This window comes from Gadus chalcogrammus, chromosome 20 (assembly GCF_026213295.1).
Source record: "Gadus chalcogrammus isolate NIFS_2021 chromosome 20, NIFS_Gcha_1.0, whole genome shotgun sequence".
NCBI classification, from domain to species: Eukaryota; Metazoa; Chordata; class Actinopteri; order Gadiformes; family Gadidae; genus Gadus; species Gadus chalcogrammus.
Window position 1 is genome coordinate 23731815 of NC_079431.1, and position 15760 is coordinate 23747574.

Genomic DNA, 15760 nt, shown 5'->3' on the forward strand with positions numbered 1-15760 from the left:
GCATCATGCCTTTAGTGTGTCTTGAACAACAACACATAAAAGGTTTCACATATTATATTGATATTTTATCGTATTTGTCTAAATGCATACTTAACTGTAGATAGATTTATGAGTGAAGTTACCAACACAATAGATTGTCCGTAACCAGTGATGCCAGTAACGCGTTAATTAGTAACGCGTTACTGGCCTCAGACCACTTATTTCAGTAACGAGTAATCTAACGCGTTACTATTTCCAAACCAGTAATCAGATTAAAATTACTCATCAAAGACACTGCGTTACAATTTTTTTACCGGATCTTGGATTGGGAGTCAGTCAGTCAGTCAGTCAGTCAGTCAGTCAGTCAGTCAGTCAGTCAGTCAGTCAGTGCGTGTGCGTGTGCGTGTGAAGCCTATGTCTGTTACGGTTGCGGACCGACGCCCCGCCCTCATGGGTAAAACCCTCCGTTTGTCAATGGCCGTGCAAATTACCATGTGTTTTTCCATGCATGTGATTTGTTTACATTTATGTTAGTTTTGATGTGCCTTTCCCCGGACGTGATTGGTTGCTGCATCGGAAAGCCGAGGATCCAGGAAGACAAAATACGGGCGGGCTCAACATTCGCGGCAGCTTTTCTCGGATTTGCAGCTTGCCATTTAGGTCTTCAAATGCTTAGCTTGTTACTTGATTGAGGCTCTTGTTAGTTACCAGGGAACTGGGCCAGGGTAAGGTTGTTAGAGGTTATCGAAAACCGACACGCAGTTACACCTTTGTTAAGAAACACTAGGCGCACTTGTATTTTGGTAGCTTCTCTTTGGTTATATTCATTTCTTTGATTTGGACAGCACCCAATGGTCCTTTTCCTTTTGTAGTTTTGCCTCCTCTGTTAGTGTTTAATTGATTACCCCAAGCTCCGGGTTAAATAAACAACTTTAAGTTAACCAACGACATCGGGGGCCTGTACCACGAAGCTCGCTTAGAGGGTTAGCGAGGTATGTTGAGCTCAAAGCCTGGGTTAGTTGTACCACGAAAGTCGATCTCTTTTAGCGTCGCTGTATCACCATGGTGACTTATGCTCGCAACCAAACCTGGTCGGGAGCAGTTTTTCGGCTTAGTCTAGCCGGAGATCGGCTACTTAAATCGGCGTGCGCAGCATCCTAGCCCCTCCTCTGACAATGGCGTCACCATTTGTGGGTGTTCCCGTGGACCTTGGCGCACTTCTCGTACAGGCGTCTCTACGGAGACAGAGGGTTTTACGGGACAGAACCGATCCCTTGGCATTGTCTGACGATATTCCGATTTCAGACTTTATTGTCATTGTGCAAACAACGAAATCATCATCATTCTATTTGGATTAATGGCGAACAATTCTGCATTTGGCATAGTTATTTTATAGACAATATGCAGAATCTTTTCACTTATACGCATATAGACTAGGGCTGGGCGATATGGACCAAAAGTCATATCTCGATATCTTCAAGCAGAATATCGATATAAGATAAATATCGATATTTGTCGAAGGGGGGGGGGGGGTTGGACTAGACACTGCCTCCGGGGGGGGGGGACTAGACACTGCCTCCGCCTCGTGTTTGAGAACATTATAATATATAACATCACGGCCAAAAGCTTTTTGCGCCTCCGAAATATTATGAACCGTAACGACTGCGTGGGGGGGGCGGACATGACATGCTATTTTATGTATTCTTTAATATAGGTATTAGTGGGCAACTAACACAGTATTCAAAGACATTCCCGAAATTCTGCCGTGCAGCCACGGTACCATGCGCACTGTTTACAGTGGATGTATCGCAATGGCGAGGCGCACATAGCCTTTAGCCGTGTTCTGTTAATATTCTAGAACACACGGGAGGCATGTCGCAGTTCATGTACTTCAGCGAGTCAAAGCCAAAGTTCCTTTCCCCCAATTCCTTCTCAACCATGGCTCAGATAACCCCCAATACAGTCTCGCAGAGTAAGGGGAGGAGCTTAGATGCTTTGTGACAGACCAAGACATTCCAAATCAGCTCGCTTGAGCCTCAGTTTTTTCAAAGGCGAGCAGAATAGCTAGTGCTCGTTTTACACCAAACGCAAGTTTTAGCCACTGGGGGGACCATAGGCAGGCTAGGGGAACTCATATTTATGTTAGAAAACCTCATAAAGTGAGATTTTCATGTCATGGGACCTTTAATGTTTTATGTTTGGGTCTCGCGGAGTGAGAAACCTTGAAGTTACTGTGGAGTAACCGTTATTACTATACCTACCTACCGTTTCGATTTACAATTACTATTCCTACCGTTCAGAATTTAATACAGTTTGATGGTTGAATAAACCGTGGACTAGACACTGCCTCCGCCTCGTATTTGAGAACATTATAATATATAATATCACGGCCAAAAGCTGTGTGCACCTCCGGAATATTATGGACAGAATTGCAACCCTTTGGTTGCGACAGTTTTTAAGCACTCTCCACAAATTATGTGATTTTGTAATTCGTCAGACAATTTATATCCAAACCATTTCCATACTATGGAGCCGTTGGTCTTTCGCTTGCAAACAAGCTCCTCGGAGCTGCATGCGCAGGCGGACTCCATAGCTGTGTTCGAAATCGTTCCCTATCATGGATATAGTGCACTATATAGGGTGCTCGCCATTTTGTAGTGGTGTTCGAATCCTCAGTGGTTAATTTCATGCACAATATAGTGCACTTAAAATACCCAATGAATAGTGAACGATTTCGAACACGGCTCATGTTTCAAAAAGTGACGTGAGTCAGTGGAGGGGGGGGGGGCAGGCAGAGACTGTGTGTGTGAGCCGGAGGCAGAGCGGGAGAGACGTAAGCAGAGTTACGAAATAGCAGGCGGCAGGCGCGGTTCGAAACTGGTGTTATTTGGAACAAATGTGCTGTAATTTCAACGCAAATTAAATTATATCGATATAGACGATATGTTCTCGTTTCATATCGCTTTTGAAAAAATATCTATATATTTTAAATATCGATATATCGCCCAGCCCTAATATAGACTGCTTGATCTATCGTAAAGGTGAGAAAAATGACGCAAAAAACGCCCCTTTCAAGTGAACGCGCACTGAACCTAAAGCGGAAAACCTGGTTCAACTAATTGAATCTAAAGTGAGCTTCGTGGAACCATTTAACTCTGATTGCGAGTTGCGGCTCTGTCGAGCCAGGTTTTCCCAAGAAAGCCTGGGTATGTTCAGCGAGGTTCGTGGTATACCCCCCCGGTTTTATGTTGCCACCCCTTGGGGACGGGGGACGTAACAGTCTCCAAATACTTCAATCTATCAGTGGCGAGTGTCGACCTTGACTCCCCAGAGTCCGCGCCACCAGTTGTTATTAGCGGCGGTATTAGTTGCGCGGTGCTGCGTGTGTGTGTGTGTGTGTGTGTTGCGCTGGAGCAACGGCAGCAGAGAGAGCGCGTGGGAGCCTCTACGTTATTGCCAGAGAACCAAACCCACAGGGATGTCCGATCAGCTCGAGCGCTAGAACGCGGTGTTTACGTCACGCACATGGAGATGCGTGCGGTGATCACCCCGTAAAGCGCACGGTGATATTTTGTCTAGCGGTTGAAAGCCGTGTGTCAGTGTGTGCACAACAGGGCCGTAGCACCAAATTCTGGGCCCTGTATACAAGAGGTACTGATGCCCCCCCCCGAATTCCCCCTACCCGCCCCCTGCGCAGAATTGTTGAGGGGGGGGGGGGGGGGGCAAAAAGTTAGTTTTGGCAAAACCGGTTGTAATTTTTTATTTTGAGGCGGCAGGGGATGTTTTCGCAGCTAAATGTAACTAATAAAGTAACTTGTAATCTAACTTAGTTACTTTTAAAATCAAGTTATCAGTAAAGTAACTAAGTTACTATTTTAAGGAGTAACTAGTAATCAGTAATCTGATTACTTTTTCAAGGTAACTGTGGCAACACTGTCCGTAACACACTCACCCCTTTTAGAATCTCATTCTCTCACTCTCACTCTCTCACAAACACACATACAGATAGAGACAGAGAGAGAATGTTAACTTGTGTATACCAGTAATTCCCAATTATTATTGATGTATTTGCACTTTTAATCTTGCTGAATTCTACAAGGCAAATAAATTAACTAAAAACGTAGTTCCCTGGCTCCATTCGTCTTTGTAAGGAAATGTTCAATTTTGTCTTTATTGTTTTGTCAGAATGCACCAGAATGCTTCGTTTTTATATGAAAAACACAAAAAAATCTTCAGGGGGAGGAGGGCCCCAGACCCCCCTACAGGGGTTTGGTTTACAAATGTGTTGACAAAGCGAGCCAATACACTAAAGCTAAAGAAGTTTGCTCAGGATATGTTTGGCACTTAAAAATGCAGAGTATATCTGTGTTAAGCCAAAGAGGGAAACCGTGTTATTGTTCTGTATTTCAGGTAACCCAGTGCGCCAAGTGCGAGGTGGGGTGTTAAGTGTCAATATATGATTGCGCCCTTACTCTGAAGGGACAACGTGATGATGTCACTACGTTCTAGTGAAGTAAAGCGCAGGTCAAACTGGCCCGTTGTACAGTGTCGTTGAACCGACTGGACGGTAGTCAGTCATGTATTCTAGAGAAGAAATACGCCATAAAGGCTAAAGAGAATCTATCGCTTTGCTTATTCTTTCACCACGCCAGAGACGAGGAGTCACCGCTCCATCTCAGCTTAACAATGTCAATAACAAAGTATGGTGAATTATGTCTATAGAGTCCACCACAAGACTACACTTTGTTGCTCAAATGTAATATTACTTCTCCTCCTTGTGCCTCCCAAAATGTCTTTACACTTTGTTGCTCAAACTTAATATTACTTTTCTCCTTGAGCCTCCCCATATGTCTTGCGATATTGATATCCCCCCCCCCCTGTGGACTGTTTTAGTTGTTTTATTTTTCTTATGTTTTGTGTGTATGCTATGTGTGACTTTAGGCTACTGCTGCCTGTCTTAGCCAGGACACTGGAATTGTTGTTTAATCACAATGATGAATATTATTTTTCAACTATCCAATAGTAGTTGCCTTGCATTTTAAAATATCAATGCACTTTTCAGCCCTGAATAACAGTAAAAGCTATTTAACAATTGATTTGCATGCATAGTATACTACACTTTCCATTGAACAATTACCATTGTTACCATAATTGACAAATTTGATAATGTAATCAAATGCTCACCCACTAGCTGCTTTCAGACAAGACTAAGACTAAGTCCTGATATTTTCCTGATGGGCCGTATGTGTGAACAACATATCCTGACATTTTTACCCTGAAAATCTCCTGAATAATACTACCCCTGAGGTAGTATTTTCTCTGTAGGAAATGTAAATGACCTTATATGTGAATGAGGAGTAGAAAGTAGGCATTTCTCAGACCACTTCAGTGGGCGTGTTGATGACGGTTCTACATGTCATTGAGTGGCCCCCTAAATGTCGCCTTTCGCCTTTTGATCGCTGAATGGTTAAAAAATATTCAAATGTTGGCACTGCTTTTAAGAGTCATTTGTGCTGAACGAATGTTATATGTTGTAAAATGATAGGCAAAATGTTATTATATTATGGGCTCAGAAATGTCTTATATTATCGACTGGGGTTTCCACATTATTGCTATGGGTTTAATTACAACTAGAGGTTGAGCGCGCGCGATACGCGCGGGAAAACTCTAGTATAATATAGAATATCACGGACAAAAGCAGTGTGCGCTTCCGGATGATATTATGAATCCTAAACGACTGCATTGGGTTCTCTGACGTCTCTGGTACTTCCACAACAAGTAAAATATCGTAGTGGTGGTTATCTCGGCCATGGTTGAGAAGGATTTGGCGGAATGAAACTTTGGCTTTTGGTAGCAAAAGTTTAGAAGCCCCTACTCCTCCCATCTCATTTTAAAGTTTGCGCAAGTAAAGTTGGTGTACTCGTGTGAGATATTCTGGCCGCTTTTGGTGTGAAGGCAGCAAGAGAGAGACCAACACAGAAGCGCTGTGTACCTGTATGTGATCGTTCCTCAACATGGCTTTCAGTTTCTTGTGTTCGTTGGAGGCCGTGTTCTTCTCTCCAAACGTGAAACTAACCAGCCAGCGGTGATGTGCCAGTTGGCTCTGGAAAAAAAATGCACAGCATTTTACCTTTATTTTTACCTGGAAGCCTCTGACCAGAATGTTCCTCATGTTTAGACCAGGGTCAGGGTTAGGGTGAGGGTCAGGAGGATGAGGTACCTGGAAGGTGTCCTTGGTGAGGAGGGGGAGGTCAGGGAGGTGATTGATGATCTGATTGTAGATCTCTCTACTGTCCAGAGTTTGCAGCCACTAGAGAAAAACAAATATTCATCATTAAATGACTTTTCCACCTACCAGCACACGCCTTGTTTTTAAGGCTAGTAAGTGACCTACCAGGGTTAAGGTTATTTAGTGACCTACCAGGGTTAGTGACCTACCAGGGTTAGGGTTAGTCAGTGACCTAACAGGATTAGGGTTAGGTAGTGACCTACCAGGGTTAGGGTTAGGTAGTGACCTACCAAAGTTAGTAAGTTACCTACCAGGGTTGGTTACTGACCTACCAGTAGGGGTGTACGGTATAAACGATGCTGAAGGTATACCGGTGTGAATTTGCGCTACGGTATGGAAGTTGCAACCTGGTCTCACAGGAATCCGTGTAATGACTACGGACGCTTAACTCGAAATCCGTGGCCACATCACGGAAACACGCCGATTTCCGTGATGTGGCCACGGAATTTGCTCCAATGCAAGTTAATGACACTGATGTTCCGTGGCTCACACACGGATCCCCGTTTCAACGAGCGAGTCGACCACGGGGATTAATTCAAAACCCGTGGTGGTCTCACTGAAACACTTAAATTGTCCTTGATGTGTCCACGGAAGTTGCTCCAATGCAAGTAAATGACACTGATATTCCGTGGCACACACACACAGATTCCCGTTTCAATCTGTGTGTGTGCCAAAGTTGACCACGGCGGGGGCTTGACTCAAAAACCGTGCTGGTCTGACGGAATCACTTAAACACATTCTCACTCCGAACGCGTCGATTTTTGACGAACGGTCAGTGACTTTGGCTTCAGTTTCTGACGCAAAAGGGTACCCTTGTGTTTCTTTTTTCGACGCATGGGGTTTTCAAATCGTTACAATCTAACCCCTTCACGGGGGACCCGACGGCTGCGCATAGAGACGCTATGAGCATTCATCCCATTGGCTAACGGTGGACCTTGCGCTTCTTTTTTCGACGCAGGGGGTTTTCCACTCATTGCAATGTAATCCCTCCACGGCAATATATGAAGCTATGAGCATTCATCCCATTGGCTAACGGAAGACCCGGTGGCTGCACATTAACGGCGAAGTTACAGTGAAATATGTGACATTCCTCAACACAACTACACCAACGTGTCCTTGTTAATTACAAAACATGTATGGGTTAAGTTTATGGACATCAGTTGTCCTGTTTTGTGTTTTGATTGAGAGAAACAATCGTTTTTTTGATCAGTGTTGGGTAGCTGAGGTCATTGCTATAGAGGCCACGTCCGTGCGCTTTTTTTGGACAACTGACAGAGCAACCCTTTCTCATCAAAATTACGTTCCCAGAGAACTATTCGGCATTCTCAATTACGTTTGTCTAAAAAACGTATTTTGTCCGTGATTACGTTTTATTGAACATATTGTAATGACCTCGCCGGTGACATAACGATGTCGAGTCATTAGTAATTGAAGGAACTTTTAATGGACCAAAACCAGGTCACTGACACCCGTAACTAACGGCAGAAATCCCACCCAAAACAAACCCTGGTTACCCCGGCAACCCCCAACACGGTCTCACTCACGTGCAGGCCCCCACCCTCGTGTTCTTCCAAGGCCCTCCCCCAGCTGACCTAATGATTCACCCCCACACTGATTGACAAGAAGAACATTACAATACATGCACACAGAACAACTGGCATAACGGACAACGAAATACAATGCAACACATAACACACAAACTATTTAACTGTCCCAGGGTCGCTACAATATCGTAAATACGAATTCGTTCTCAGCCTATTTTTGCCATTTATTTACCGTGTTACTATGGCAGAATAAAGAATAAATTCATGCATTATCATTCAACTTGAACATGTGTTTTTACAGTATAGAGTGGTGGAGAGGGATGACGTGTGTTGGCAAACCCGGAAGTGAGCGTCGCCCTCGGTTCCCTTGACAAAAAGCCAGCGGGTTTTCCATTGGATTTTGGATTATTGCAGAAAAATCCTCAACTCCTCAAAAACGGAAAATAAATAAATAAATAAAAATAAACGTGCTCCAAAGAACGAAGTGTAAACCAATGCATTCTGAATGGGAGTGTTTCTCCGATTTTTCCATGCTACACAACGAAATGTAAACCCATGCAAATAAAGACTTCATGGTCATAATAATTTAAATATCATTAATCTACTACTGAGTGTGTAGGGAGTTATTCTATTTTTTTCAACGGGGCTGAATCCAGTCACTTGACCGTCATGGTTGCTATGGTGGTTGCTATCGACCGCCCCCTCTAATACTCGTGGCTCTAAAAACCACGCGGCAAAGGAGCTGCCGTCAATTGGGTTGTTTTTGTCGTAAACTAGGGTCCGATGGTTGAAAAATAGACGGATATTCCAAGGCATCCTTAAAAGGCAGCTTGGATGTGTTTATTTTCTGCAGTTTAGACTTCTTCTTTAACAAATTTTTGAAAGCAAAACACCAAGCTCATTGATTTAACGAGGGAGGGTTATTTGAAACAATTTATTAAATAAATATTTGTGAGAGGTCATTCCTTTTCCTGATTTTACTTCCTATTTATGTCTAGGGTAAACCCCTACTGTCCACAAGCATCCCCCCCTCCCCATATGGATTTGGAGAATTGTTGCCACGTCCCAGTGGTGGAGGTATCATATATATATGAAAGAGGGCATTCAATTATAGCCTACTACAATGATCAATTAGGAGGCCGAAGCCCTAAAGGAAGTGATGCAATAGGTGACTGAGTCGACAACATTTAAGTAAGCTGTATAGGGTCTCTTATATATCAAAGGGGGTCTCAAAGGACGCATACGCTTCAACCTGTGGCTCCAGCACTACAGGAAATGACTCAGCAAGTGCTCCATCTCGTTGCAACTCACCCAGCAGCTCGCTTGCAAGATTTTGGCCTGAAGTTTTTCCCAGACCTACACCCTAGCCATCCAACATGCATATCTGAGAATCAGGCCTCTCTTTAATAATGAAAAAAAGTTATGAGAGAAACACACATTCACTTTTTGTTATCTCATAAGCGGCTTGGTGCCGGCTCCTTTTGACCTTTTGACCCCCGACTTCAAAAACGTGGCCACAGGCCAGCTGTGTCTACACACCTTTAGCCACAAATGTACACCTCCATCCCACAAAAAATGGGGACTAGAAACTAACCTCTGTCTTATGTACATTTACTGTACTGTTGGAGGTCACGCCCCTTTGCCGACCTTTTCGAGATAGCTAGGGATGCTAAAATGTTTACACACATTTCCCGGGGCCCCGTGAACGACATATCCGAGATTTGGAGTTCTAGCCCTTAGAGAAAAAAAGTTTTCCCAAATGGAGTGTCATTTGGACAAAGCCCCTCAGAAGTGTAGCCTGCAAGACCTAATGGTTCAGAATGTGGTGGAAAAAATGTGGTGGAAAAACTTGGCCCGGTCGGACCCCGAGGGCAGGAAGGGGGGCCCTTCCTGCCCAAAACTTGGCCCGGTCAGACCCCGAGGGCAGGCCCCCCCTTCCTGCCCTCGGGGTCCGACCGGGCCAAGTTTCGGTGCGGAGGTCCCAGTTAGGCCCTAGAATAAGGTATTAAAATTTCAGGGCGGTAGGACCTTCCTATCTCAAAAACTGTTTTTCCACCACATTCTGAACCATTAGGTCTTGCAGGCTACACTTCTGAGGGGCTTTGTCCAAATGACACTCCATTTGGGAAAACTTTTTTTCTCTAAGGGCTAGAACTCCAACTCTCGAAAAGGTTGGCAAAGGGGCGTGACCTCCAACAGTACAGTAAATGTACATAAGACAGGTTAGTTTCTAGTCCCCATTTTTTGTGGGATGGAGGTATACATTTGTGGCTAAAGGTGTGTAGACACAGCTGGCCTGTGGCCACGTTTTTGATGTCGGGGATCAAAAGGTCAAAAGGAGCCGGCACCACGCCGCTTATGAGATAACAAAAAGTTAATGCGTGTTTCTCTCATAACTTTTTGTCATTATTAAAGAGAGGCCTGATTCTCAGATATGCATGTTGGATGGCTAGGGTGTAAGTCTGGGAAGAACTTCAGGCCAAAATCTTGCAAGCGAGCCGCTGGGTGAGTTGCAACGAGATGGAGCACTTGCTGAGTCATTTCCTGTAGTGCTGGAGCCACAGGTTGAAGCGTATGCGTCCTTTGAGACCCCCTTTGATATATAAGAGACCCTATACAGCTTACTTAAATGTTGTCGACTCAGTCACCTATTGCATCACTTCCTTTAGGGCTTCGGCCTCCTAATTGATCATTGTAGTAGGCTATAATTGAATGCCCTCTTTCATATATATATTATACCTCCACCACTGGGACGTGGCAACAATTCTCCAAATCCATATGGGGAGGGGGGGATGCTTGTGGACAGTAGGGGTTTACCCTAGACATAAATAGGAAGTAAAATCAGGAGAAGGAATGACCTCTCACAAATATTTATTCAATAAATTGTTTCAAATAACCCTCCCTCGTTAAATCAATGAGCTTGGTGTTTTGCTTTCAAAAATTTGTTATAGAAGTCTAAACTGCAGAAAATAAACACATCCAAGCTGCCTTTTCAGGATACCTTGGAATATCTGTCTATTTTTCAACCATCGGACCCTAGTTTACGACAAAAACAACCCAATTGACGGCAGCTCCTTTGCCGCGTGGTTTTTAGAGCCACGAGTATTAGAGGGGGCGGTCGATAGCAACCACCATAGCAACCATGACGGTCAAATGACTGGATTCAGCCCCGTTGAAAAAAATAGAATACCTCCCTACACACTCAGTAGTAGATTAATGATATTTAAATTATTATGACCATGAAGTCTTTATTTGCATGGGTTTACATTTCGTTGTGTAGCATGGAAAAATCGGAGAAACACTCCCATTCAGAATGCATTGGTTTACACTTCGTTCTTTGGAGCACGGTTATTTTTATTTATTTTCAGTTTTTGAGGAGTTGAGGATTTTTCTGCAATAATCCAAAATCCAATGGAAAACCCGTTGGCTTTTTGTCAAGGGAACCGAGGGCGACGCTCACTTCCGGGTTTGCCAACACACGTCATCCCTCTCCACCACTCTATACTGTAAAAACACATGTTCAAGTTGAATGATAATGCATGAATTTATTCTTTATTCTGCCATAGTAACACGGTAAATAAATGGCAAAAATAGGCGGAGAACGAATTCGTATTTACGATATTGTAGAGACCCTGGGACAGTTAAATAGTTTGTGTGTTATGTGTTGCATTGTATTTCGTTGTCCGTTATGCCAGTTGTTCTGTGTGCATGTATTGTAATGTTCTTCTTGTCAATCAGTGTGGGGGAGAATCATTAGGTCAGCTGGGGGAGGGCCTTGGAAGAACACGAGGGTGGGGGCCTGCACGTGAGTGAGACCGTGTTGGGGGTTGCCGGGGTAACCAGGGTTTGTTTTGGGTGGGATTTCTGCCGTTGGTTACGGGTTTCAGTGAACTGGTTTTGGTTCATTAAAAGTTCCTTCAATTACTAATTACTCGACATTGTTATGTCACCGGCGAGGTCAATATGTTCAATAAAACGTAATCACGGACAAAATACGTTTTTTAGACAAACGTAATTGAGAATGCCGAATAGTTCTCTGGGAACGTAATTTTGATGAGAAAGGGTTGCTCTGTCAGTTGTCAAAAAAAGCGCACGGACGTGGCCTCTATGGCAACGACCTCAGCTACCCAACACTGATCAAAAAAACGATTGTTTCTCTCAATCAAAACACAAAACAGGACAACTGATGCCCATAAACTTAACCCATACATGTTTTGTAATTAACAAGGACACGTTGGTGTAGTTGTGTTGAGGAATGTCACATATTTCACTGTAACTTCGCCGTTAATGTGCAGCCACCGGGTCTTCCGTTAGCCAATGGGATGAATGCTCATAGCTTCATATATTGCCTTGGAGGAATTACATTGCAATGACTGGAAAACCCCCTGCGTCGAAAAAAGAAGCACATGGTCCTCCGTTAGCCAATGGGATGAATGCTCATAGCGTCTCTATGTGCAGCCATCGGCTCTTCCGTTAGCCAATGGGATGAATGCACATAGCTTCATATATTGCCGTGGAGGGATTACATTGCAATGAGTGGAAAACCCCCTCCGTCGAAAAAAGAAGCGCAAGGTCCACCGTTAGCCAATGGGATGAATGCTCATAGCGTCTCTATGCGCAGCCGTCGGGTCCCCCGTGAAGGGGTTAAATTGTAACGAGTTGAAAACCCCATGCGTCGAAAAAATAAACACAAGGGTACCCTTTTGCGTCAGAAACTGAAGCCAAAGTCACTGACCGTTCGTCAAAAATCGACGCGTTCGGAGTGAGAATGTGTTTAAGTGATTCCGTCAGACCAGCACGGATTTTGAGTCAAGCCCCCGCCGTGGTCAACTTTGGCACACACACAGATTGAAACGGGAATCTGTGTGTGTGTGCCACGGAATATCAGTGTCATTTACTTGCATTGGAGCAACTTCCGTGGACACATCAAGGACAATTTAAGTGTTTCAGTGAGACCACCACAGGTTTTGAATTAATCCCCGTGGTCGACTCGCTCGTTGAAACGGGGATCCGTGTGTGAGCCACGGAACATCAATGTCATTAACTTGCATTGGAGCGAATTCCGTGGCCACATCACGGAAATCGGCGTGTTTCCGTGATGTGGCCACGGATTTCGAGTTAAGCGTCCGTAGTCATTACACGGATTCCTATGAGACCAGTTTGGGATTTTGACGTTACCTCGGGACCGGTGTGACCGGTAGACAATGTTGTGTGTAACGCGTAACAAAGTAAGTAATGCGTTAATACTAGGGCTGTCAGTTAAACGCGTTATTAGCGGCGTTAACGTAATCCAATTTTAACAGCGTTATTTTTTTTATCGCGCGATTAACGCAAATTCATATAAAAAAAAAAAAAGCCTGACTGCTATGTTCAAGGCAGTATGTTTGTATGTTCATCGTTTAATTGCACCATAGGCTTTTTTTTGTATCTTCCTGTTTTGATCAGTATATGCCAATGTTGTTATCAATAAAAAAAAAATTGCACAGGGCAAGCCGATACACTTCTCCATGTTGATAAGAGCATTAAAATTAGAACAATCAATGGGACAAAGAAATCAAGGGATATTTAGCATAGAAAAAAAGATTTGCGATTAATCGTGAGTTAACTATGACAATAATGCGATTAATCACGATTAAATATTTTAATCGCTTGACAGCCCTAGTTAATAAAGTTCCCCAACTACTTTTTCATGTAAAAAGTAAAGTTACGAGCAACTACTGAAAATATGGTAACGAAACATAGTTCCTTTTTCAATTCGGCACCACGTTACTTTTCCCATGGACAGATTGACAGCGATACTGCCTTCTCAGGCAGTATGGCATTTGCTATTGCGCAAGTACGCAAGTACGCAGGTGCGCAGCAAGCGCTCCTGCGTGCTTGCGCAATAGTCCCTTCACAAGCTCTCATTCCACAACGTACGAGACAGACGCTGGTAGCGTGAAGCCGTCTCTACAATCAGACATTGCTTCCGCAGGCATTTTGAAAGACAGTCCTTACAACAAAATGCCAGTGGTGGAACGAGATGACAAACGTTGTCACTGTTTTGTCTATAGTGGCACTCCGTCTCACTCCTACTCGTCCTTTGTACCACTTGTTGGAGTCAGCTGACAGCGTTTGCAACGCGGGCGAAAAGACTAGACAATGTTCCTTCGTTTTTAAATGTTTACTTAAAAGTCTTCAAACAAAATACACGTCTTCAACAACTATATAAACTACGGTCTTACGCACGATCAAAAAACTGTTTAGCTTCAATCAATGTTAGACTCCAAACTGAATTACGTTACCATCGTTACCGTTAAACATAGAGAATAACATATTTACCATTTATACCTCACTAAATTATTAACAGTTTTACACATTACGAATTAACATAAAATTACTATTAGCATTTATTAATCATTTTAAACTAAATATTTATTATAAATCAATTATTGGCATATTGGCTCTTACATCTGTCTAAGGACATGGTTCCCTTTCAAAATGTCGATAGAAAGGGCTTTAAAGAGATGGTCAAAACACTCGATCCCAGGTACGCGTTACATGCACACTTCAGCCAAATTGAGATGCCAAAAACTATACGGCAAGGTCCGCAAGCAAGTTGAGAAACAAATCCATACTATTAAACATTAGTGTTTTTCAGAGATGGAAGTAACTTGGGAAAAGATTTTAATTTTTTTTATGCGGTTTTGCTGCCTTTCCAGTATTTTACCCCTTCAGAGGCATTTATATCGAAATTAGAAGATAAAATGAACATACCGTGATATAATACCGTTACCGTCTATTCCTCAAATCATACCGTGATATACATTTTAGTCCATACCGTACAGCCCTACCTACCAGCACACAGATATGTTTTTAGGATTAGTTAGTGACCTACCAGGGTTAGGGTTAGTTAGTGACCTACCAGGGTTAGGGTTAGTGTGTGACCTTACAGGTTAGTAAGTCACCTTACAGGGTTAGTTAGTGACCTACCAGAGTTAGTTAGTGACCTACCAGCACACTGCCTTGTTGTTGCAGAGAACTGCCAGGTGGAAAGTAGGCTGTGGCTCCGCTGGTCACCTGAAAATACAACAGCACTGAGGTTGTAATACAGGAATACTAACACTAATACTGGGAATACTAACGCTGATATGAATTTAATTAATTAATTAATTAATTAATATATATGCCGTATTTTTAAGGCGCATTGGAGGATAAGCCGCAGCAGCTAAATTGAATGTGTGCATATATAAGCTGCACTGGAGCCCGCCGCTTAAAGGTGGGGGGGCGCGGACCGGTCATAGAGCCTATAGAGCAGGCATCTCCAAACGGCGGACCGCGGTCCGGGTCCGGACCAAGTGACGGTCCTATCCGGACCCATGACCAATTAAAAATAATAATAAGAAAATATACGTTTTTTTATATTTTTTTATATTTCACTATACAAAGCATGATCATGTTAGTGAAATCATTTCTCACTGAAATACAAATTGAAAGGCAGAATAGTCTGTAGTGCAGCATAAAAACAGCAAAAAGCAATGATCTTCACAGAGCGAAGTTCATGCACTCACCGAACTCCGCCCCTCCCTCCGTCTGTCACGGCATGTGCGTAATAGCGTCACTCAGAAAATAGTTCAATTTTTTCAATTTTTTTGTTTATCGGAAGAGAGATTTGGAATGAGAAAATGGCTTGCTCGAAAATAAGGAAAGTTGACCCCGAAAACAGACATTGTAAAGATGAATGGACTGACCAATAATTGTTCATTCTTCCGCAAGGCAGTACAAAACCTTTGTTGTGTCTTTTATGTGTTGAAACCGTGGCGCTGATAAAAAGCGGGAATAGTAAGCGGCATTACGAATCCAAACACAGATCCTTCGAGGAAAAGTATCCCCAGAAGTCAGAAGTAAGAGCGTGGAAAATATCCGAGCTGAGAGCTCAATATGAGAGTTCTACGCGTGTCTTCACACA

General features: G+C 43.4%; 1 protein-coding gene across 3 annotated transcripts in view; it reads right to left on the reverse strand.

Annotated features, from left to right (window-relative positions):
* The window catches only part of dnajc10 (DnaJ (Hsp40) homolog, subfamily C, member 10), a 95247-nt gene that overhangs the window by 60617 nt on the left and 18870 nt on the right, over window positions 1-15760 (reverse strand). For all 3 annotated transcript variants that reach the window (XM_056579681.1, XM_056579680.1, XM_056579682.1), the window contains exons 11-13: window positions 14806-14871; window positions 6200-6289; window positions 5972-6082 (exon numbers count right to left, since the gene is read on the reverse strand). In XM_056579681.1, the coding sequence (XP_056435656.1) occupies window positions 5972-6082; window positions 6200-6289; window positions 14806-14871 (267 nt within the window). The remainder of the gene's footprint in view (window positions 1-5971; window positions 6083-6199; window positions 6290-14805; window positions 14872-15760) is intronic.